At 40.9% G+C, this 25931-nt stretch overlaps 2 protein-coding genes across 5 annotated transcripts in view; both read right to left on the bottom strand.

The window, feature by feature from the left end:
• rptor (regulatory associated protein of MTOR, complex 1) overlaps positions 1 to 9302 on the bottom strand; it is a 198478-nt gene extending 189176 nt beyond the window's left edge. For 2 of the 4 annotated variants that reach the window (XM_026169800.2, XM_026169799.2), the window contains exons 1-2: positions 8853 to 8987; positions 7142 to 7316 (exon numbers count right to left, since the gene is read on the bottom strand). In XM_026169800.2, the coding sequence (XP_026025585.1) occupies positions 7142 to 7309 (168 nt within the window). In that variant the 5' untranslated portion in view covers positions 7310 to 7316; positions 8853 to 8987. Of the gene's footprint in view, positions 1 to 7141; positions 7320 to 8852; positions 8988 to 9169 lie in introns of those variants that run through there. The other 2 variants (XM_026169798.2, XM_026169801.2) reach the window with 2 other exon arrangements.
• Positions 9303 to 19040: 9738 nt separating this feature from the next.
• Positions 19041 to 25679, bottom strand: LOC145429363 (uncharacterized). Its single transcript, XM_080302658.1, has 5 exons — positions 25522 to 25679; positions 22268 to 22357; positions 21851 to 21946; positions 21415 to 21704; positions 19041 to 21232 (listed from the first exon to the last, which is right to left on the bottom strand). The coding sequence occupies exons 1-5, from the start codon at positions 25522 to 25524 to the stop codon at positions 20998 to 21000; spliced, it is 714 nt and encodes a 237-aa protein (XP_080158784.1). The 5' UTR covers positions 25525 to 25679; the 3' UTR covers positions 19041 to 20997.
• Between the last annotated feature and the right edge of the window lie 252 nt (positions 25680 to 25931).

Genomic DNA, 25931 nt, shown 5'->3' on the forward strand with positions numbered 1-25931 from the left:
CAGAAAGCCAAGACAATATCCCACATCACACTGTTTACTTGCCAAACCTTCTACATCCATCTCAACCACAAGAGAATGACTGATACAGTTCATCAGTCTTCATGGCAAATGAAAACATCACCATTATCTCTGCACTAATTACAGTAACATAAAGAGGAAACACAAGATGGTGGAATGGAGATGCACTCATATCAATGCAATACTGTTTTTGAATTTCTTGGAAGTGTCAAAAAAAGAGTGTAACCTCATCAAAAAAAACAAAACTTCTGTTCTTTCCTGACAGCGTTAATATTCTGCTCCTGACAAGTCGGGACGTTGTTAACCAACTGGTATTTAATTTGGAGCTAGCAGTTTAATGGAATTTGCAGATATTTAAGCAAAGTCGCTGTTTTAATCAACGTAAAATCGTTAGCGTGCAATTCTTTTTAGCACCTTGCAAATACATTCTGTTTTCATGGCTCGGTAGCTAAAAGTCTATATGCTCCCTAATGAACTGCACGCATTGATTGAATTCAACTAATGAAGCAGAAGTAAAACCAGCACAGCCCACCTGTCTTGTTTCCACATTATTATTATTATTGTTATGAGCTTGGATATTGATGACTTATTGATTTCATTATCGTTAAGCTGAAAAACGCACCATGTCTGGAAACCAGCAGGGAAAGAAAGGAGACATATTTAATTGAATCGTATGTGTGTGATCAATAGTCAGAGAAACGTGTGTTATAGGTCATTTACCAACCAATACAAACCACAAAGCTATAAAAACCAAGCATTACTCCCATACTCCCTGCCATATAATAATGAATTCCTAGAAAACACATTTAATTTGGTGATCAGAGTCCTGAAAAAAGGAAAAGATTGCCTTGAGCCATGTGTAAATCCAAAACAAAAAGGTCGCTAAACTGCCCGATAAGTCCATTAGAATCTTAGACGGGGAAAAGAAAAGAGAAAAAAAAAAACCTCAGGCCTTTTTTTTTTTTTGAAAAGTTGCTACAACAATTCAATATTCTGCTTTGACTAAATGTTACAACAACAATTTTTTGTCACTACAACAAAGTAACAAAAAACTCATTGCTGACAATTTTAAAACGCTGTCACACCATCATGGAGGAAAATCAGTGAAAAATGAAGCCACACTTTACTTGTATCTCCAAAATCTGATGTCCACAGACATGTCGAAGGACGAGTCACATTCTGGGTTTGATATAAGATGTGAAAACTACATGAAAGACAGGGAAACCAGCTCTTTCCAGCTGGTGTAGCTTTGCTTTTGTCTTTTGATCAGCAGTAATAAAAAAAACACAAGGGAAAATAAAAATGCACAAGTACAAAATCAAACTACCTCCCTACACTGTGTTAACAGGGTATTGCATTATGAGCAAAATAGTAGGGCTGCACGATTTTGCATAAAATGAGAATCACGCTTTTTTGGCTTAGAATTGAGATCACGATTCTCTCACGATTTTCTTTTCCAGTATAAATATTTATTGCACTTATTAACTGCACATCAACTTCGTAACAGTTGAGACTGAAGATAAAAATAATAAATAAACATAAAAACAACAAATGTCTCACGTTTTGTTGTTGCCGCAAAATGTTGTACTGCTTGAAATTCCGTCTCCACCGTTGCTCGACGCTGCGTGTATAGAGCAGGTAGTGCAACAATAGAAAAATAGTTGCGGGACGGCACTGTGTAGTGTTTGTCTAGGGTGTTGATCATTTTCCTAAATCCCTTGTTTTGCACAGTGTTGATGGGAGCCATATCTTTGGTCAGGTGATAAGTAATAGCCTCCGTAATTTCTTTGTGCCTGCGGGAGTTCGACGTGTATAGGGAAGCGCTGTATAAGGTTCCCGTTATTAATGTTTGGGTGGTTGACCGGGACGGATTTTCTCCTGTCACTTTCTCGTCATCCCTGAGGTGCTCTCCGTTGTTGTTTCCCTGCTAATTTTAGCAGCCAGCTTCTGTATCACGTGGTATAAGGCTCCGCCCTTGTCATTTGTTGAGCAGGAAGAGTGGGCGCTTGTTTTCATGCAGATTACGTCCCGGATCAAAATGCGGTACAATCGTCGTCGTTTTCTTTTTTTTCTTTTTTCTTTTTTTTTAAATCGTTGTCATTTGGAAATGAGATCGCACATAAGTATGAATCGAGATCGCGATTTTCTAACGATTAATCGTGCAGCCCTACAAAATAGAGTTCAATATTTTTCATTTTTAACACTGGAAGGTTTGGCCTTTTCATCTTTATGCAGAAACTGACAGGCAAGATAGGATCAAATTAAGTGTTGTTTCTACTAATGCGTCTAATGCGACTTCTGTAAAGTGCAGTCTGATGGCTGAAATTGGGTGTATAAATGTATTTTCCATATTTTTTAGATTCTACACAAGTTTTTGACAGATTTCTAAAATATTTGTCGTCTTGTTTTTATGACAGGCAGTCTAATAAGTTTGTTAAACACTGTATCCAGAATGATGTGTAAAGGGGTCGATATGAACTTCTCACCCACCCGCTGATGATGCTGTACATATCCTGTTTAGCTGTAAAATTAATGCTGATCTGCCTTCATGCCCAACAACCTGAACCAGTCCTAAAAACAAGCACAATGAGGCCATTCCTGTGACAGACAGGCTATCGAGTCGGGGCAGGGTTTCGTCAGCGTTTACGAAGAAACTGTTACACTATAAGAGGACAAGTTTGCATCAACCAGTCTAACGTCAAACCGCTTGCAGCTCAACAAGGGATTGTGAAGCATGACAGGTAGGAAGCGAAAAGTTCCTGTGCATGCATGACAGCTCAAGTTTCATGCTGCTTTGAGACAGTTTATCTATCATTCAAAACAATATTTAAAGCCCTGATGCCATTACATGTTTTAATATAAATGCAAAAGAAAATAGAAGTCTCTTTGGGAAGGACGGTAGGCAGCGGGGCAAAGCTCACAAACTGTCAAATCCCTGCAGTGTAGTGGTGGCAGCGTCGTGACATGAGGTGTTTAAGGAAGAGAGAATTTAAGGAAAGGAAGTTTTTGAAGAAATCCTGGAGTGAAAGAATTGCCTTTCAACAACAAAATTTACCAAAGCAAATGACTAACTCAGTAATATTATCAAAGATTCAGATGTTCCAGAATAAATATTTAGCCATTGTGTCATTTAGCTTGCAATCAAACTCAGTGGCTCTCCACTTCAAAAACAAAAAAAGTGTGTACTCTGTAATCCACCCAATTTGAGAAAATTCAAGGAGAACCTGTTAAAGGTTAGCACTGCAGCATCATCATTCTGTTTTTAAATCATCCCCACTTCATATTTTTCACCTGATGGTAATCATCCCATCTTCTGTGGCTCTGCACACTTTGAAAACCCCAGAGGTACTGGGAATATTTTGTGGTCTTTACTAATAAAAAAAAAAAAAAAGTCAATTAATTGATTAATAGTGCAACTTAATAAATTAGAGAATTGTATGTGAATCCAAAATGGAGCCAGCTGCTAATGATTTTAGAAGACTGGTAGTATGAATCAAGAAAAAAAAGCCCAAGAACACAAAAACTCCATGCAAAGCCAAAGATGGCTCGAGCCTTTAGAAGGTTCTCAAAAATAAATGAGTGCAGACACTGCAAGCTAAAGCTAGCGTAACAACTATTCAGGCACTTGAAAGCTAATCAAGGCAAATATGAAGCACTATTTTGTTTAAAATGCTGATTCTTAATACAGTCATACCAAGTGTGACATCTGTTAAAATGGTCAGTGTCAGCTGATGTTTGGAAACTATTGGGCTAAAAATAAAGTGTACATCCTGAGAATCAATAACGCCCTGCACTGCAATCCATTATCTCTACAGGTGGATGTTCAGGTTTTTGTGCCATCAAGATAAAGGTTTCATGCTCTCTGTTCACTGTGGGGGAGGGGAGGGACAAAAATAGATATGAAAGTGCTGACAGCACTAGTTTAGGTTTTTCAGTTTATCGATGGGAGTCAATCAAACCCCTGAAAAAAAAGAAAGAAAAAAAAATCACTGCAAACCTAACCCCGCTCATTAACGCTCAGTCAGACTAAATGCTCGACTTCAGGTCTGACAGCTCGATAAAAGAAATGTGATCCTTCCACCAACCTAACTACTACCACGACATGCTTTCTGATCAAAAATGACATGGCGCTTTATTAGTTAAAGTCAGCTGCTCGTCACCTGACTTTGCCCTGTACTGTACAAGCGTTCTTACAGGATATCTGATAGCTGTTATCGTGATTCTACTTGGTAGGTTCAGCAGCTGTACACACAATCCTGCTTTGCTCCGAGTGGCTGCAGATGACTGCAAACACACAGATGACTCAAAAGCTGTGACTGAACCAACAGCGGACTAAACACACAATTTGAACCAATAAGCCTAGTAATAGTGCAGGTTACCTGTCACCATACCGAGTCAACTCAATGTGTCTCACAGAACAAGACCTCTGACTGACCTCTGTTAGAGTCATTTGCCTTTTTCTTCTCTATAATACGCTTTGGTCTTGATTTTAAGATGTAAAATGCCCAGACATTTAACACAATGTTATTAAAATTGAACTAAATCATGAACTTTCTTCCCCAAAGTGCAGAAAGAGTTTTTTTAAAAGCCTTCTCACGGCATGCCTCTTTTGCCAGCCTTAACTTTTTGCTGACCAACTTGTTCTCTAAGCAAACTCCTATCGATACTGTCAGTCACCTTAAATCAGCCAAAGCACTACATGTGGTCTCAACTACCAGAGGTGAAAGTATGTGAAGCTGCAGGTCTAAACCTTCATGTCATTAAAGGGTTTCTACTAAAGCACTCCACATTATCAGAACTCCATCACCATCATCATCATCAATCAACTAGATAAAAATTCTGACGAATGCAAAACTCACTGGTAAAATGAACCTAAGAAGCACTACAGCCTCATCTGTGTCCTTTATGATTCTGCTCTAAGATCAGAAAAATAAACAGAATTAAACAAAACTGGCTAATGTACACTAGCAGCAATCAGCAGCAGGACTTAAAGTTAGGTGTCCGTCCGGTCTCGCTGCGCTGGACCTTTTTATTTATTTTTATTATAATGGAAATGGTGGTGTATTCAACACCACGTTTTCTCAATGTGTCCACAGCAGAGGATTTGCTGTTTCTGCTGCCTTTTAAAATGTTAGCATTCATGTTCATGTCACTTCTGACAAGATTACGATTTCTGACACACACGAATTTCAGTTTTGCGTGTGCTCTGAGTGTGCTCTGCGAGTGCCGACACAGGCGGGTGTAGTTGATAGCTGCCTGCTATGCTTCACCTTCACTGACGCGACGCCAACTGCCAGAAATTGCAATTCTACTAATGGCCACTTGAGGCCTGGTCCAAAAGTGAGCCAATCTGCCTAGACTCCCATATTAACACAACTTTACAGCATTAAATACATGGTTCAGTATCAAGTTATAAAAATTGTTACAAAATTGTTACAACCTACATGGAGACAATTACAACAGTTTTTTTCAGCAGGTCGCCAGTGAGCATCTGCTAGGATTCACCTCACCTAACCAGAGTCACTGACCTCTCAACCATAACTGTGCCGTTGTGCCCAGAGTATGTTTAATGAAATTATCTGACAAATAACATGGGATTCCATGTGGTACAAAGCTTCCAAGCAATCTGCTGTTCCACTTCAGTTGATTAAATAGTGGTTCTTCTAGAACTGATGATTTAAAAACTAATTAGCAGGTATCTGTGTATCTAGGCTGAGCCAGCAACTTAGTACTTGCTGTCTCATCTACATACGGTCACTTCTTGCTCAAAAGGAAACAAAAATGGACAACCAATCTACGAACCAGAAGATGACTTCAAAATGGCTTCAACCACCTTTCACATACTGCGTACAATCGACATTGATATCTTAATCATGTTTTTCAGAAAAAAAAAAAAAAAAAAAACATTCAAATGCATTCTGAATTCCCCAATCCCCAGGCTACAGTCAAATTCAAAGCTAAATTCTGTTCTGCATAAGACACACAAATAAAGCTCTCGTAGCCCAGACATGTGAAAGGACACATTCTTCTTCCAAGTTTACAAATGAGGACGGAGGGCCTGAAAATGCTCTGAGCAATGAAAGATTTAACACGGTTGATTTAGCATGACTTCCTGATAGGAATGTCCATTTCAGCTAGCCCATATTACCTCTTTTAAATCAATAGCAGCTCCACATTTAATGATGCCTTCATTTCCCTGCAGCTTGACACCTCAGCGGGCACTGCGGAGTAATTCAACTCATGTCCTAACAGCAGCGAAGTTTTAAATTTTCATCTGGGTGAATTTCTACAATCGGTGCAGAGTTTCTGAGGGTTATGTACAACTAAGTGACATTTGCCATCATTATAATGGCAGTGCTCTGTAGCCGTGAGGCGATAAAATAATCAGGTTGGTAGCACTGCAGTGGATCAAACGGCAGCTTTATGGGAGCTGAAACACACGGTGACCATTCATGTGGGAAACCCTTTTAGGTTCCCCCTGAAAGCGTAGCATTGGTAGCTGGTAATCAAGCAGAATGAAATGAATTGGCAGAGTAATAGAGACGAGGGTAGCCAGTGATTTGCTGCTGTTTAAAGACTGATAAGCTCTTGAAGCACAGCATGTAGCATCAAGGAATTTGATTTGTCTTTTTAATGAGTTGAATTTTTGAGAACTGGCCCCGTGGATAACCATTTGACCCACCCTGTCCTATAAAGCAGGAATTTTCTGCTGTAGTTACAAACCACAAGAAATCCTTCTAGGATAAAAATTAATGCTCAATCAATACGTTACATGAAAGATGATATCAGAGTTTGATCTTTTTGTGGGAACTGCTGATTAGAGGGGGAAAAAAAAAAACATACTATAATATTTATCTTTTAAAAATAACAGTCTTTCTAAAGCTACATCTAAAGCATCAAAACTCATTAAATTAAATCAACAATCTTAGATTTCCTGTTTTATTGGTTCCTGCTTAAAACTAACAGTCCCATCAGATATATGAGCATGAAAATGCAGCTATACAGGTCGCTATGAGCTGAGATAAAAGGAAAAACAGCCTCTGTGACCTCAAAGCAGAGCTCACACAGGAAACATCCTCAGGCTCTTGATTTACTCCTGTACATGGATGAGAAGAGAAATTACCCTGTCCTTCATCCGCCAGCTCTGCGCCAGGGCCTTGGAGCCCTCAATCTTCTCTGAGTGCCTCTTCTTCATGAAGGCCAAGGGAAGTTTCCAGTCATTCATATCGGCCTCCTCTTCCTCAGCGAGGCCCACAGCCGGTGAATGAAGCAAGTCTGAGTCCATTTTCATCAGGGCCCTGCTGGGAGAGCGCTCATGTTAATGTCACTGGTTTGATTTTGAAGTGTCTTTGGCTGTAGCTACTGGGTATCCACAAAAAGATTGGCAGGCTCACTTTAGCCATTTAATTGCTACATATAGTCGATATTGACATTAGTCTCAAAAATAAATAAATAAAAATCTTAAAACATAATTTGGAGACATTTCCAGTCCAGATGCAGCCAAATGTGCTACTGTGCAGCTATTTTATTAAGTAATGGATGATAAATAATAAAGAAAGAAAGTAAAAACAGAATATATACACAATAGATGTAAGCAATCCTAAATACATTTTTGATTACCAACTGAGATATTCATAGGAAAATTTAAACAGCAATAAAAGCGCACTGTCAGATAACTGCAGGAGGCCTGTTCAGAGAGCTCGAGACTTAGATCCAGATTTAGATGAATTTATTCATTCAAACGTCTTCAGTGTTTAAACAACATGTAAAAGAACTTTTGCTTCCTTTTTCAGTAATAAAACGTTTCATTATATTATCTTAGCACAAGTATAAAAAAATTAAGCATCATGACTTCGATCCACGTCTCTTTGTGCAGCTGTTGAAGTTCTACAGGATGAAGACGTGACCTGAGAGGCAGCCGCCCCTGTTTGTACATTATTGCATATGTTTGTCCCTCTTGGCCATGCTATCATCACAGATACAAGCCATTTCTTTTGGGCCAAAGTCTGCTTTGTCAATATGGATCACCAATCATCTGATAAAGTTCCGTCCTCTTAAATGCTTCCTATACAGGATTGGTGAGGGTTTATCCAAGCTAGCATTAGAAAGCAGGGGTAACACAGTCAATTTATAATTACTAAAACACTTAACAAGCATTGTGGGAAGAAGCCAGAGTACCTGCTACTGTCCGATAAAGTAAGAACAGCTCCATCCCTCCTTGTACTGTTGTTATGGGCTATACCAAGCAGACTGTTTCTACACTCAGATAATAATCTGATTATCAACACTGGCAGCTGACTTTTCCACTTTATGCCCTTTAAGTCATGGGATGGTGGTTATGAGTCATTTTTATGCCGTGTGAATCTGCTGCTGTGAATCCTGTTTGAATGAAACCCACAACAGCAACTGAAACCAAACACACTCACATCTGGCTTCCTCTACTTTATTTGAACAGGCTAGCTGCCTGACTCTGTAGCAAAGCAACAGCTGTAGAGATGTTTCAGCTCTACAGCTGGAGCCACGGGACAGGAGGTCGATGGGTTTTTATCTTTACTGCCTCTGCATTCGTGCTAAAACGGCCCAGCTGTGTTAAACTTGGCTGCACGGATGCTGGCGAGCAGCAGGCTCAGTCCAGTCCAGCTAGCTAAGCTAAACTAGCGCGGCTAATGTAACAGCTCTGCTGTCAGGTGTCAGACTGCACCGAGGCCAGTAATATTCACTTAAAGCCTTTTTAAAGCGAGTCTCTGAACCACACACGCGTGACAGAGATAAGGAGACCGATCAAATGTGCAGAAAAGGCACCTAGAGTGTCAGCGAAGCGTGCAGGTGCAGACCTTGGTGCGGTGGGATTATCAGCCCGGGCTGTGGAAGCTCTCCTTCTCCGGACAATGACAGACACGGTCGCACACACAATCCTGGTCAGCAAATTGTAGGGCAGCGTCCAGAGCCTGTAGAGTAAGTCAAAGCCGTCAAATCCGAGCTGCACGGGCGCGTGTTTGCAGGGGAATCTGCGGCTCCTCTCCCCACGGCTCTTCGCTATGGGAAGGGGCTGCAGGCGAGGCCCATCTTCACACGGACAGTCTGCCACAGCCACACGTAACGGCGGCCGCACTTATCAATGACTGGGCTCGCGTGGACTCCTTCTACGTACCAGCGGTCCTGGTAGTCGGCTCCGAGCGACGGTCTTCGAGGAAATCTCAAATAATTCCGGGAATTTCTCCGAAGAGGCACTTCTTCAGCACTTCTGCAAGGGCGCAGCCATCTTGAGTTGAACCCAGAATGCACTGTTGGGGCGGCGAAGCTGTCGTGAAACGTCACAGCTGTTGTTCCTGGCGTCACTCACCAAAATATAAACACACGTACTCACGGCAGCCTCCAAAAAGCATTTACGATTTTGTAAATACTTTTTTAAAATGATAATGGCCATTTTTTGTGGGGTTTTTTTTCTGAAATCTTAAATTTTATTTCTTACATAGAATTTTTTATGACTTTTTCCTCCCGTATGTTGCTCTGTCACCAGATTACTTCAGCTTGACAATGTGGTTTGCTTTGCTGCTTCCTTTGGAGGAAGTTCCTCTGTTTAGGAAAAGGTGCTTTGGAATTAAGAAAACGAGGTTATTATGGTTTTGGTTTTCTTTCTTCTCCTGACATTTTTCCCTTGAATTTAATTGTAGTATTTTTTATAAGTATTGAACTTTATGTTCTGCGTCTTCAATTTACAGTAAAGGTCAAAGAAATAAAGAAAAACTTCAGCTTGACAAAGTGCTTTACAACGTCATTTGAGAAAACAAATCTCATTATTTAAGAAAAGGTGCTTTGTTATTTTTAAAATGAGAACGGAGGTCTGGAAACAAGGACTTTTCCCCCCCAACATATTTTTTCCAACTACCCGTTTAATGTAGTTTGTAGTAACAAATTTAGATTAAAATATGACTTCATAAAATCCCAAATAGGTTGTGATGTTATCTGCTTGGTTATTAGCTTACAGAAATAACATGTACCACATGCGTGGTTAAATACATCTCACCACAGCTACACCAATTATTTCCAGTAGGCTTAAATGTATTGAATTGCTGCCATGCGATTGGTCGATTAGATATTTTTGTTCATAAACAGTTGAAGGGGTGTACTTAACAAGCGCCGGTGAATCTGGTCCATATTTTTGTACCAAATGTCCTTATTTTTCCTTATTAAAGGGAAAAGGTTTAACAAACAAACAAAAAAAGAATACACTTACACAGGTTTGTGGCCTTATTTATTCAGCGATAGTGGGGAAAAGCACTGACATGGATCCTTCCTTCCTTTCATCCTAAACACCAAAGTATTTGTTTTAATTGTGAAACTATTTCAGGATATTTTGCTGTCACTTAAGGGGACATTTGCTAAATGTCATTATTTTTTTAATCAGTGCCAGCTAACATTAATTTAGTTGTTACACCACAAGCCATACAATACAATACAATCAATTGACTTGTTGTATGAGTAGGACGTCAATACTATTGAAATGGACTGACATTTATACAGAAGTTATCTTGCTTAATAGTCATCAGTGTGCTTTAAATTACCAGTGACATGCACACAAGTTAGAATAATCAACCAACCTAACAGGCATGTTTTTGGACTGTGAGAGGAAACCAGAGCACCTGGAGAAAACCCATTTAGTCACAGTTTGAAAACATCGAAAGTCTGTACAAATAAAATCCTCAGGAGGGCTCAGTTTCAGAGCCCTCTTACTGTGGGGAAATAGCACCAACCACTGAAATCTACAGGGTTCCAGTAACCATATTATCCATTTTTTAAACCACTCATCCAATTCTGAGTCATGGGTGGTGAAAGAATCACTTGTTAACCTTACATGTATGTCTGAGAGAATCCACACACAGTGGCGCAATGGTTATCCCACTGTCATCCCACACCAAGAAGGTTCCTGCTTTTAAACAGCTGGCCAGCTGAAAAGCTGGAGCCTTTCTGTGTGAAGTTTACATGCATAGATTTTATTAGCATACTGTAAGGTTCTCTGTCCCGGTCGTTGTGTCCTTGGGCAAGACACTTTACCCTACCGCCTACTGGTGTTGGCCAGAGGGGCTGATGGCGTGATATGGTAGTCTCGCTTCTGTCAGTCTGCCCCAGGGCAGCTGTGGCTACGACCGTAGCTGCCTCCACCAGTGTGTGAATGCGAGAGTGAATGAATAGTGGAATTGTAAAGCGCTTTGGGTGCCTTGAAAAGCGCTATATAAATGCAATCCATTATTATTATTATTATTATCCCAATCTCCCTTTCAAGTGTTACCAAATTGGATGGAAAGTATGAACTACTAACTGAAAGCAGTCTGACAATTTCTGAGAGACTAAAACTTGCTTCTATCTGACTGCTGTAAAAGTGACTGACAGCGAGCTGTTGGGATGCTCATCCTTTTGGCAGGCTGATTTCTTGGTCAACTTTCTACTTGCTTGTTTACTCAGCTTGTCCCAACAGCCAACTCTCGGAAAGGTCCAGATGGTTTCAAATGTCTTCCATTTGATAAATATTTAGACCATATTCTCCCCAGAACACTCAAACCTTTAGAAATGATTTTCTACCCTTGGTCTGATCTCTGCCTCACCACAGTGTAACCACACAGATCTGCAGAGAGTTCTTTGGATTTCATTGCACTGATATTACCCCGATAAGCAGTGTGGATTGCAGGCAGGACTTTTATGTGCACATGTGTATGCCTCACTATATTATCCCCAATCAACTCAGTGTTCCACAAAGGGAATCTGGTGCCGTTTGAGACACATTTCAAGAATAATTAAAGCAGAAAGAATAAACCAGACCGAAAATCTGGAGCAAAATCAAGAAGATGTTTGTAAATGAGAGATTTATTTAACCTGAAAATGTGCACATCACCCCTCAGTGAGATTAAGTGAATCTTAAGCTAGTTCATAAGGAGTGTTGTGTTATATGTAAGTCATAAATGTGCCCAAACCCAGCCATTTAGACTGGCTTTAGCTGTGCTTTTTAAACCAGTATAGCAAACTGGTGGTCATACATAAGCTACACATCCATAACATGGTGTCTAACCAGATGCTGGCCACACATTTTCGACCAGGATATGTCCTTCAATGCTTATATCTCTAAAATTAGAAACAGTCTCAGAGTGATGCTGAAAAATTAGTTCATGTATTTATTATTTCTAGGCTTGACTATTGCAATTCATAATTATTAGGTTTCTCCCATTGAATACTGCAGGTTGCCCATTTATTGCAGCATTTTATGATGACTGACGCTTTCTGGATGTTTGCATCAAACTTCTGATCACACAGTCTTCTAAACTGAAGGCAGTTTCAGAATCAGAATCAGAATCAGAAAGGGGTTTTATTGCCAAATGTTGAGCAGGTTTACAACATTAGGAAATTGCTGCGGTGCTTCAGTGCAAACATACTGTCATAAATTACGCTTAAATAGACATGAAAATAAAAATAAGAATAAGAATTAAAAGTGCTAAGTAGATAGATATATACATGAGTGCAGGTGGTGATCAGTGCCAAACATGGAATGATGCAGTGAACACAGCGTAGGGTCATGTGTTAGTGGTGGGAACAGTCATATGGTTATTGTTCATGTGTCCAACAGCAGAGGGGAAGAAACTGTTCTTATGGCGAGAGGTTCTGGTGCGAATGGACCGGAGCCTCCTGCCTGAGGGGAGCAGGTCAAACAGACTGTGTCCAGGGTGAGAAGGGTCAGCTGAGATCCGAGCTGCACGCCCCAGTGTCCTGGAGGTGTACAGGTCCTGCAGAGATGGGAGTCTGCAGCCAATCACCTTCTCAGCAGAGCGCACAACACGCTGCAGTCTCTGTTTGTCATCTGCAAACTTGATTAGCTTGACAGACTGGTGGGTGGAGGTGCAGCAGTTGGTGTACAGGGAGAAGAGCAGAGGAGAAAGAACACAGCCCTGAGGGGAGCCGGTGCTGATGGTCCGGGAGTCCGAGACATTTTTTCCCAGCCTCACATGCTGCTTCCTGTCCGTCAGGAAGTCAGTGATCCACCGGCAGATGGGATCAGGCACATTCATCTGGGAAAGCTTGCCTCGGAGATGGTCTGGAAGGATGGTGTTGAAGGCAGAGCTGAAGTCCACAAACAGGATCCTGGCGTAGGTTCCTGGGGAGTCCAGATGCTGCAGGATGAAGTGTAGGGCCATGTTGATGGCGTCGTCTACAGACCTGTTGGCTCTGTATGCAAACTGCAGGGGGTCCAGGAGGGGGGCCGTGAGGGTCTTGAGATAGGAGGGAACCAGGCGCTCAAATGACTTCATGACCACAGATGTCAGAGCCACGGGTCTGTAGTCATTTAGTCCAGTGATCCTAGGTTTCTTGGGGACAGGGATTATGGTAGAGGACTTGAAGCAGGCAGGCACATGACATGCCTGCAGTGAGGAGTTGAAAATGCCAGAAAACACTGGGGCCAGCTCGTTTGCACAGTGTCTGAGGGTGGCAGGAGACACACCGTCTGGGCCGGGAGCTTTTGAGCATTCAGACTCTTAAACTGCTTCCTCACACCTGCTTCATGAATATGAAGAGTTGTGGTGGGAGGAGGTGGTGTGAAATCCTCCTTTGTGTGGGGTGAGGAGGGGGGTGTTGTAGGTGAAGTGTTTGAAGGTGGTGATGGCTCTATGGAGGGGGGAGAGGTGCTTGTTTAAGCATACAAATGCAACATCTCATGTAATGTAAATCAGCACTTGTTAAAATCTGTTACCTTTGTAAGTTCTGTTATTTTTCATTAAGTTGGTCTCAGAATCACAATTGAAAAAATTAAGTCAACTGTGAAAATTCACATAAATAATAACTCGGCTCAGGAGAATAATTCAAAGTTCCAGTTTTTACACAAATTGCTGAATTATTGATGTCACAGTCAAGATATGATGGATGAAAGGTAAATGTTTGGTTATTTGTAAGAAATTGTTGATCAATGCTGTAAAGTCATGTTTTTCAATCATTTTCCTTAATATTTAATTACTTGTATCAATAAGCTTCCCTGCAGTGTGCCTTTGAAATATTAGTTTAACTTAGAGATTAGTTCTGTGTGCACGTTCATGGTTATCCAGGTGATTTCGCGAACTCGGAAATAAGGCAGCTGGACCTTTTTAGGTTTTCATCAAAGACGCATCTTCTGTTCTATAACAACTGGTGGAAAGTCCCAGATAATAAACCCTTAGTGGGGGGCTATCTACTTTGGAGGTGATTCTAAGGGTCGTTACACTCCTATTCATCATGTGAGTTGTGATGTGAGCTGAGGTGTAAAAAAGGCGGTTATTGCCACCACTGGGCCTGACAGGTTAAACCACTGTGAGACATTGCTCCTCCCCAGCATTATATGAGCTAATGAGGTTACATGACACAAGCTGTGAATGGGGGTTGAAATGTCTGGGGCTCTCTGACTGTGTTGTAGGTAGCTGATAGCCGGTGTCGTAAGCCCACATTTCTGCTCAACGATAGTCGTTCACAGCGAGCATAGATGGCCTCTTTTACTCTTCTCTCCAACAGACTTCCTTCTCAGCCCAAAATGTGAACTTTGGCATCATCAAAAGAGCGACCTTTGTCCTTTGCTGTAGATGTACAGCTCAGTCTTGTCCTGCTCATCTGTGTTGTGCCATATTTTGTGGAGTGGATGTTTGGTATCTCCTGTTAAGAGGTCAGAGCTCTCCTCACTGCACTGCACCGTATACGAGCTTGTTGAGCTTTTGTTTGGATGCTTTGTCCTTGGGATGAAACAGTTTTTGTTTGAGGGTGTTGCTGGGTTTGAAGTGCACTGAAATGTCATGCTTGGAGAAAATTCTTCTGAGTTTCTCTAACAAATCTGTAATGTTGTTTTGTCTGTTGGTATTTTTCTCCCTGGTTGTTATCTGACATTTCTTTAATTGTTTGTGTTCCACTGGGTGCCGGGAGTGAAAGAGCTGGCATCAGTCTCTGTGTGTGGATTTCAGGTAAACTTCATTGTTGAGGCTTCCACCCTATATAAATGAACACAGCACATTCCAGAAATGGTAACCTTTTCCTTTGTATCCTCTGTGGTGAACTTGATGTTTTTATCCACTCAGTGGAAAAACATCAAGTGAAGGACTTGACCTCTTGGGTTCTGATTTTAACCCAGGCGACGCTGACATATCTGAACCCAAGTCTTGTCCCTATCAAAGAGCCCAGAGCTTTACTTTCCACTTCCTTCGCTTAAAGGTTGGCTGTGTTGGTGACAATCAGTAGCCCATGGCACATGCATGTTTTTACCAGTAGACACCCTCATTGTATCTGAAATATGGGATGGTAAGGCAGAGGTCCGACAGGGTGCAAACCTAAACAGGGGTGAAGGTGGTTTGAGGAGCTGTCTTGCTGTTGTGGTTTCCTGACAGCATCCACTGCCTTGATTGCCTTGATACCTAAAAAGTGAAAAAAAACACATCACATGACTGCATGGTTTAACCTGGAGTCAGCAGATGAGTTTATACTGGTAACAGTGGGTCAGAAAGGGACTCCTTCTTTTTGGAGATTATGTATCAGAATTTCAGGAGCAGGACCACGCCTCCAAAAACAAGCTGCTTCCGGTTCTCATCTATATAGGTTCTCATCTATATAGGTTCCCCTAGTTCTGCAAGCTGTTCATTCTCGTCTACGTGCCCCACCCTCCCTCCTTGTTTTCAATTCTTTGACTTCTTCACTTCTATTTAGTACATGGGGATCTGCCAGGCCCGGGAGCCGTCGCCAGTCCCCTTTGAGGCCTTCCCCAAACCGCAGCTCAATTCATGTCCAAGCATTCACCTTTACCTATTAAAATGCTGTCAAAATGAGGACGTAGGCTCAGCTAGTGAAATGATTCTTGGGAGGTCCATATATACAGGGTGTAGCATTGTTGGGGTATTGATATGGCTTCCCCTGCCTCAGGTTTTCAAGATGTTATAGACAATGAATTACTTTCTTCTTGTAGCTGCTGTGGGGTCTCGCCTCGAGACCTTGTAAGTGCTCCTGTCGCTGAGGAGTGTGGTAATTTTGGAGTGTTAATCAGTTGAGTTGAGAAGAGGGAAGGCCTGCCCGGACCATGATTGTATCTCCTCTTCCTCCAAGTGTAAACCCACGTGTTCACAGAAAAGTGACCAAGTGCAGTATATAAATATACAAGTCACAACACAGTTAATGTATATTTTTAACAGAGAGCTGCTAAAATGCTACAAAGCAGCATTTGCATTCATTTTTAGTAATATTTATTAGAAATAAGTCTAATATATTCTCCATGAGTTTTTAGAGCTTGTCTGCTAAACACAGCTGCCTGCTTTGGACATTTAATTACGCTGACATCAAGCTACGAGTGAATTAATAAAGTTGGGATTGAACATTAAATGATTAGTTAAAAAGCAGTTTCACATTGTCTCATTATTTTCACACAGTCATTTTTGCCGTACAACTGCGGGTCGTTCTAAAGTCAGGCGTGTCTTTAAAACGAAACACTCGTTTTATTTGTTCTTGTTCAACAAAATAATGAGGTTTGGTGCGCACAGCCTTGCTTTTCTCATCACCTGCAGGAGTCAGGTGAACAGTGCGTCTTCACACATGATTTGTTCCAAACATCCTTTTGCTGTAAAGCTTCACACTCATTTCTCAAACAGCGGGAGCTAAAGGTTTGTTTTTGAAAGAAGCCTCGTGGAAGAGAAAAAAATCAGTAGTCTGCGTACTCACTCAGGCAGTCGGTCGTGACATTACTGAGAGCTGTTTAATTGAGGGAGTACAATCAACATGTTTATCAGTTTGTTCTAAGTCAACAAATAGATTTGCTCTGAGGCCTTGATAACTTTAATCAAGCACAACATGGTCTGTCTTGGGCACAAAAGACAATGCCGCGCTGTGATGACTAACAGCTTTCTTTGGGCTGTCAGCTCATCAGAAAACATGAAAATGCTACACCAGATGGATGGAGCATGAAAATATCCCTGTCTTTGCATTCGCGAGTGCGACAATCATTGCTATGGCCTCTTGGCTTACCGCACTAGCAATCTGGTGTGCAAGAAACTCATAGGTATATCTGATTCTCAGCCACAGTGTCCACTGCAGGGGGGAACCAATCCAATCTCCCAGGTGTGATAGAGGTTGGGACCCTGGAATGACTGATATCTAATGGTGGTGAGAAAAAAAAGAGGAGATTAGTCTACTTTTTCCTCATGTGCTTTTCTGCCATGTAGAGAATAAGGTGACATGATCAACTGGGCTAGATCTCGGGAGCTGGTGCCAAATAAGGCTGGGGCAGGAAAAGGCTTATAATCCTTTTTCCACAGATTGATTTCTACAAGACCAGAGAGAAAAGAGACTAATGAATGTATAGATTTGAGTAAGTGAGTGTTCATCGGAGGAAGCTTTGCTATCATGTGATCCTCGAATATGATGTCAATATACGGGTGACTCCTGTGAAGGAGGAGAGGTGTGCTGGAGCATCGATCGTTGGCTCGTCTGCAGTCATATTTTAGAGAAATGTTGTCCCTCAGAAACCTTTTTATTTGCCCAGCACTTTAATAAATCAAGTTCAACAAGAATTAAAATGCATTACTAAAACATCAAAATCATAAAATATGAGTAAGTTGTTTTTTTTTTTAAGTGTTTTAATCCTGCATCTATTGCTGTTTAAGCCAAGTTTACAGCACATCAATAAAAACAGCTACAGTGATTAATGCTTTGTTCTAAGTTGCATTATGATGATCAGTATTTACCCTCTGAGCAGCTCCGAAGTGAGTCTCAGGCTTCATAATTCACATTCAAGGTTGACTGAGAATATGAATTGTAAATCCATCAAGTCCCCAACTGAAATGTGAAAGACAGGCTCACACTGTTTGCCTCAGTGTGGGCTTTAAATGATACTCACAGGAGGTTGATATTTACATAGATATCAGATTATTTTTTTATTGTTATTATTTTGGTTGTTGGAGGCTGCAGGCACATAGTGGCTTATCCTCGCTGCATGTTGAAAATGAGAGCTGCATAGACTCTGGGGTGCATGCAGGGTGTGGCAAATTGGTGACAAGAGTAGAGCTGCTACTAATGACTGTTTTCACTCCTGGCTGTTGATTGCAGGAAATAACCAGGTGAGTAACTCCAGAATGCAAGTTTTTGAAATCTGATCTCTTTCATTTACCAAATAGACCAAGACTCAGCAAATACTGTGGTTACTATATGCAAGACAAGGCCCCCTCATCAATAATCAATATTGTTTCTAATTAAATTTCTTTGGACTAATTGCTGCAGTTTTGGTTAGGAGGTATAATTAAAATGCCCTCCTAAATTAATGCCATAGGCAGGTGGACACGGGCCGAGAATGTTTTACCAAATGAGGAGCGAGCAGGCAGAGATTAAAAAATATCAAGCTACCAGTAACTCTGCAAGACCCACAGACTTTATCATGGCTTAGCAAGAACTCACTGGCAGGGCACACTGAAATAATTCACCATTCTTTAATAGGAACAATCAGGTAAATACACGAGTTAAGGTTAGCCTTAATATTCAAAGCTTGGAATGAAGAATTGTTCTTTTGCACGTTTGCACAGGCCAATTCTCTGAAGGTCCAAAACAAGTAGAATTTTTCAGAATTGTTTCCAGTTGACAGTTTTTCTCTTGGTTTTTGCAGGTGTGTTTCATCAAGTGCAAGAGCCGTCAGACTAGCATGTCAGGGAGCCATCTAGCACGAAGGAGGGCACGGCAGGTAAGCACAGCTTCACAGAGTTGCAGAAGCGTAACATCAAAGGGCAGCCTGAGTTTCACTGCAATACTAAAGGAGCAACAAGCAATGAGAGAAGAGTTGGAGTTAAATACTGTTGGTAAGTGGTAATGAGCTGCAAGTGAGCTAACCGGTGCCAGAAGAAGTAATGCCAAGCACACCCACACAGATGATAGAGGGAGGCAAAGGGAGGAGAACGTAGAAGCACAAGAGTTTTCAGTGTGAGACGTGATCTCTGACTGTAGTCTTTGTTATTATAATGTGGTTGTTAATTCATTAAGTTTGTTTTAAACCCAGATCCTGTCACAGTCTGGATGAAGCTGACTGTGTGAGAGTGAGAAGGAGAACCCAGGTTCAGACACGGAAGGAGACGGAACTGAGTTTATACAAAAGGCGAGCCGTTTATTAGGCTGAGAAAACATGAATACAAAAACGAAGCAAGGTGAACAGGGGGCGAGAACTAAAACTAAAACCTGACAAAAGTTACACAAACATGATTCTGAACAGGTGCATGCGAGGAACTATGAATAGGAAACATGAACCATGAAAGAATTTAAACCTGAAGTAACATGGAGGGAGGAAAACGGATGACCTGACAAAGACTGAATGAAAATACACAGACTAAATACACATAGGAGGTGATCAGGGGAAGTGGAAACACATGGGGAAACAACTGATTGGGATTAACACCACAGGCGAAGCAAAACAAAACACAATGAACATGGAAACACCAGACTCTTCAAAATAAAACAGGAAACACTGAGACATAGACATAACAACACAAGCTTGACACGGACATAAAACACATGAGAACCGATAAGGGAGATGAGAGCATGGGTGTAACTAAAAGTAAAACAATGAGGACAAGAAAAAGACTCATAAATCAGGAGACAGAGATGAAACAAAAACTAGAATAAAACTCGACTAAATCCCGACTAATAATACAACACAAGAACATAACATATTTTCAATATAATATAAGAAAATCAAAAATCCTTTTCTGACTTTAGTTGGAAAAAAATATGCCCGTCCATGTCAGTTTAGGTGTACATAGTGTGTAGTCTTATGCAAACAATATTTGAACCTGATGCACTAGAAAGAAAAGAAAATCAACTACAACTCTTTTTCACACGCATTGTTTTATTTGCAAAATACATTTTCCACATAAAAAAAAAACATCTCAAGAAAGTGGAGATGATTATGCTGATTATCACTACAGGTTGCAGAGTGAGTGCTTCCCAGAGCAGTGATTTTCCCCCAGAGACTGTACATATGTCTGCTGAGCTACACAGCAGGTTGTCCACTTCCTCGAGCTGCAATTCTGGTCCCCAGACTTCAAGTCTGCTCAGTGATGTGGGGAGCCCAGGCAGCAGCTTGATGTTTGGTTAAAAACATCCAATCATCATATCAGAAAAAAAGTGAAAACACATTACATATTCATCATGTCGAGGTAAAACCTTAAACACGCTGTCGTCATTTAAAAGTTATCTCACACTCAGTGGATGTGGGATGCAGGCTGACGGTCAGAGGAGAGTGTTGTTTGCTTTCAGAGCCTTTACATTGAGGGAGAGGGAACATCATTAAAAAAAAATCCTTCTAAAGGCTACAGGTGAAACTGCACAATGTATAGATGCTGCAGACACTTTCTCAAGCTTCAGATGGCACAGAAGCTTGTAGTTACACCTGGAGGTTGAAGGTGGAGGACAGGGATCTGAAATAGTTTGTGATGCTGCGACAGACTATCTGAATCTTCAGGCAGATGTTTTAGCCTTCAGGCAGCAGCTGCTGGCGGAGACTGAGGATTGTTGGAAAAGACTGCAAGAATCAGGGTTCACGCTGGATGCTGCCATTTAAGGCTTGAGTCTGAGCTGGTGGCATAAAGCTGCTGTAATCAACTGCGGCTGCAGACAAAGGTGGAAATTGTGCACTGGGAGAAGCCGCAGGTTTTGGGTCAGGCTTCGGAGGCTGCTGGATGGAAGTGGCAAAAACTGAGGCTGTGGTTGGCTCCTGAAAGATGTTGATGGAAGGCTGGGTTCACTTAAAGTTCAGGATGCATGAGGCAGAATGTGGAGTTTGCTGCTGTAGGTGGAGACTGAGATGTAACTCGATGTCAGAGGTCGCAGTTCAGTTTTGTGCCAGAGTTTTTTCTTGCATCAAGGTCAAGCCTGTGTCTGTTTAATATTTACAGCTGAGTTCAGTCTTTTTGAGTCTTTTGATCAATATTTACAGTTTGATTTTTTGCTACATGTTTGTATTTAGCAATGTTTTGCTTTTTTCCCCCGAGAAGGCTCCCGGGGATCCGGTTCATGTGAGATGTCCACTTCTATAAGAGGAGGATAAACTTCGTCTTCATGTAATTCACTGACCATCAGTAGTCCACTATCACCCTCTTGTAAACTAATTTGTGGACAGTTAAGTTTCTCCCAGAGGCGCTGTTTTATGATACGGCCAAGCTGAACAGTATATGGCCGGGGCCGCCCATTTTTATATCTGTAAGACAGGAACACACACAAATTTATTGTTTCAGATTTGAAAAAAATATGAGAGAATTTGTCTTAGTTAATTTTTCACAAAAAATAAAGAGGAATTTCCCATTATTCTTATTTTCTATTTAAATTGGGTAAAGTATCTATGAGACAGATTTTTAATTATTTTAATAAAAATCAACTTACTTGAGCATATCATCCACTACAGAGTGGTAGATCTTCTGATACTCTTCTACGGTGTATCCATGGATCAACAGAGGTGTCTCCCTCTGCTCCAGGACACCACCGGGGCTCAGCTCAGTGGGAGAGGCCTGAGGAGTGGGAAATAGATCCTGGACAGGAGAAGTAGTCGATGGCTCAGCGAATCCTTGGGTCTGCGCAGGTGTCAGAGCAGCAGTGCTCAGTTGTGTTACAGTGATGACCTGATGGAGGTCAGGACAACTGGAAGCTTTGGCCTCTGGGATGAAATCCTGGACCTGGAAGAAGCGAAGAGCAGATTGTGTCAAATTTAATGACTTTGTTTTATTTGTTTCTATTCTAAGACCACATGGGTGTTTATTTTTCCAGATTTATCTGAATTTAGAATGCCCACTCTGTCTCAGTCAGTAAGAGCAGCTATTACCTTGTTACAGCCAGCTCCAGTGGTTTCCTGACAAGAGGATACTCTTTTCCTCTTCCTGCAGCGGGTATTGTCCTCCAAGTAAAAAGCCTTGCCGCACTGCAACAGCACAAACAGGTCCATGTTAGAATTAAGGGTGAATAAGGTTAAAGTGACAACAAGTGTTGAATAAAAAGGAATTTTAAAAAGAATAATAATCAAATAAAGAGTGTTTTGTCGTGCAAGCCTGGTCACATATTATCTGCATCTGTTGGAAGTAAATAATATTAATGAATCCTATATTTTAAAAGTATAAAGCAATGAAGTTATTATATTGGGGTTTTTTTTGCACTTTTTTATTTATTTAGATATTTTCACAGCTGGAAAAGATGCTCAGATCTTTTACTGATCAGTGTCCCGGACAGTAAGCTCAAGCGTTACCTTGATAAGGGCGCATCCAGGCTGAACAGAGCAGACTCTTTTTCGCTTCCTGCAGCGGCTGTCATCCTCCAAGTGAAAAGGCGTGCCACACTGTTATAACACACAGACACCGATGTTAGAACAAGGGTAAAAAGAGCAGCTGGTAAATTTTAATGAGTATTTCTTTAAAAAAAATTATTTGAAGAAGTATTTTGCTGAATATGTCTGCATCTAGTGAAAATAAAGATAGTAAATACTCCTGCACTAGTCTAATGAGCTTGGAAAGAAAAGCGACTGGACTTTGTCAAGTTTCTTTGAAGATGTTTCACCCGAGAAGCTTCTTCAGTTCTAAGAGCAATTGGTTGAGAGTCTCAGATTTTGAGCCCCCAAGAGGGTCATGGAGCCCCTATTGTTCCTCTTGCCTAATCACACGATCCAAGGTGTGAAAACTCGTCTAGGTCACAATCAGCCAAGGTTTAGGGTGAACCCATGGTGAAACCTGGCCCCACCCTATCATGTAATTTACTGAGGTCAAACGGCCCAGGATGTGAGTGGGCGTTAAAGCGTCTGGGAAGGATCCCAAAACTGGATTATTGATGCCAGACCGTTGGTGTTCAAAGATGGTCATTCACAGCAGACATAGATGCTTCTTTCACTCCTCTTTCAAACCATCTGTCTTGGTCCAAAATGTGAACATTGGCATCATCGAAAGAGTGACCTTTGTGGACAGCCGAGCCTTGTCCCGTCGTGGTGGCTCTTCCATGTTGTGCCATGCGTTTATGAAATTGCTGTTTGGTCTCTCCAATGTAGAGGTCTGAGCATTTCTCGCTACACTGTACAGCAAACACTATGTTGTTAAGTTTGTGCTTAGGAGTCTTGTCTGTGGGATAAACCAGTTTTTGTCCGAGTGTGTGGCTGGTCTGAAACGCCTTCAAGGAAACCTAAAGAAGTCCAGACGCTTTTCTTTCCAAGCTTCTTAGACTACGATGACCTGGGTGACTCAGAACCTTCACAGACATACTCCTGCACTACATGACCACCTATTATTTTTTTGATGCCAAATCATACATCACAGCAGGTCTCACTACCATTTTTTTAACTTTCCCGAAACTTGTCCGTTTCATTCAAAAGTGGGCTAATTTTAACAAATGAACACGTGTTTAACCCTTTAAGACCTACCATAGAACCAAGGCCGCCAGAGCTTACTTTATATCTTTACATGCTGTAGTGCCATTCATTTTTGGGAGCATTTCAAGTTGCTATACATCAATACAACTGTTACAGCCCATATTTTAATAATATGTATGCATTAAGTCCATAGTAACTACATAAATTGCAAAAAAGTGCAATAAACTACAAAAAAATTGAAAATCGTTTTTGTTTTGTTTTTTGCAAAAAATAGTTTACAACAACAGGAAATTTATTTTGAGTGTCTTCATAGTTTTATTTTTGAGATACTCCTGCAAGCACTTTTTATGCAATATTTGCAAAGCTATATGTAGAAGGAAACCGTGACCTAGGACAAGCTGATGGCATAAGATGTAAGTACAACTCCTCCGGTTTCATATGCAAAAAAAATTATTGCGCTAACTTACGCGGTTCCGGTTTTACAGGGATTTAAAAATAGTTACGCAAAACGGAGCGTGCCCGCTCTGACCGGCTTTAAAGGGTTAATAAATCCATTGTTATCTCCATGTGCTGCATAGAAGGGTGATTTCTGTGATATTGTTTTGTAGATTGTTAAATACATTTGGGATGAACAACCAACTACTTACAAACAAGTCAATTTTGAACTGTAAACATAATGGGGGGGGACCATAAGCTAATTTTTGCCTAGGGCCTTGTTTTGAGTTGATCCGGCCCTGCTCTAACAAATAGAAATCACAAACTTTCAACTTGCATGTCCTTGTTAGAAAAAAATTGTTTTCCTTTTCTTTTTATTAAATTCCTAAAAATGTTGCTTTTTTGAACGAAAACTATTTAAATAGTATACTATTTAATGGCGTCATATCTACATTAGATATTTACAAGGTTCGAATATATCACACATGATGCAGCTCTGCGCGCACTGATCTGCGCTGTCTGTCTCTTCTCAGACAGTGGGTGGGGTTAATTGAGGTCTAAAGCACTCACAAGTAATTAATATCACCCAACAAACTTCTCTCATAGCCTCCTGGCAGCACATTTCGATGCTACCCTTTTTTTTTCTTTTCTAAAAACCTTGAAACCTCACATGCGCCGTGATGAAAGCGGTGTTCTGGGAGTCAGCATGGCTTTCAGTGCAGGTCATGCTGAAGAAAATAGTCAGTGGATGTGCTGCTTTGAAAGAAATCGTCGAGTCTGTGAAAACCTGGCTTTTCTGCACCGCTGAGCCAGTGGAGCTGAAGGACGAGGCCCGTCTTTATTTGCATAACACTGAAATGTGTCAGGCTTTCTTTTCACCTCTTTTGTCCAACGTTTCATCCGGATTTCACTCAACCAATCACTCGCGTTTACTGGAATTACTCAATTAATTACCCTAACCCCGATGTAAACGCTCATGTTCATATTATAATGACTCTGTAATAGGGTTTTGGTTAGTAGGACTGCTGTATCTTTACGCCACAAATAGTTGCATTTGGGTCTTTTCCAACATTACAAGGAAAGTGAATTAATGTATGAATAAAATAAATTCATCTGTTTTTAAAGTACTACAAAGTTTGAGTATGTAGTTCCTAAGTGTGCCTGAAGGGGGCAGTTATACAAAACTCATTTTTAAAATTTCAATAATAACAAAAAACAAACACATAAATATGTACGTAGCTGTTAAAATCCCCACTTTCCTCCATTCTTGTATTAATCCAGACGGTCAAAGTTAAACACTGATTTCTGATGTTTCTCTGCACCTCACATAGTTTTTTCACCAAAATTACAATGTAACTAACAAATGAATGTATACATTAATGGCTAAATAAATGCTTTGGTTTTCGTTAAAATGCACCTTTTTGTCTGATTTACGGGATATGCTTCATCAACTAATTCAAAAATAACAAATTAAGCAATTTACATGTTGATTAATTAAATTTGTAAGTCCCCGGAAGAACAAACAAACAAAACAAATCTGTTTGTATAAAAATGAATTTTTCTCTCACTTTTCAGTGAACAGCAGTAAATAAAGCAACACTGGAAAAATTCACTGAGGAGCCCAAAAGAGACCTTACTGTAATATATCCACATAACATTATATACCGGTACCCATCATTTTGTTGTATTTTGTCCCTGCTGAGATCACTTACCATCTCTGAAAAATTAAGCTTCGACGGTGTCAGCAGTCCAGGTAGATAAGAAGTTAAGCTCGTATGTGATGACCCCGAGTTTTAGCTCCTTGTTGAGTCCGCCTCTCAGGTATTAATCTTTGGCTCCTCCCACCTCATTGAGGAACTGACGTCACCTCGTTCACCTTAAGTCCCTGGGCAGGGGACTAAGACTCAATGGCAGCAGGCATTTAAATAAATGAAACATTATGGCCTTAGATGAAAGTAAGTGTGAAATGTAGCACAACTGCACCTTCTATTGTTTTTTTAACATTAACTGAATTGACTGACGCACAGTTCCCCCTGATGCCCCTCAGCCCTGGGTAGGTTCTGCCCACTTGGCCTCTCCATTTCTGGAGGAGGATTGAATGGACACATAAAATGAAGTGTTT

Source organism: Astatotilapia calliptera, chromosome 6 (genome assembly GCF_964374335.1).
Source record: "Astatotilapia calliptera chromosome 6, fAstCal68.1, whole genome shotgun sequence".
NCBI lineage: Eukaryota > Metazoa > Chordata > Actinopteri > Cichliformes > Cichlidae > Astatotilapia > Astatotilapia calliptera.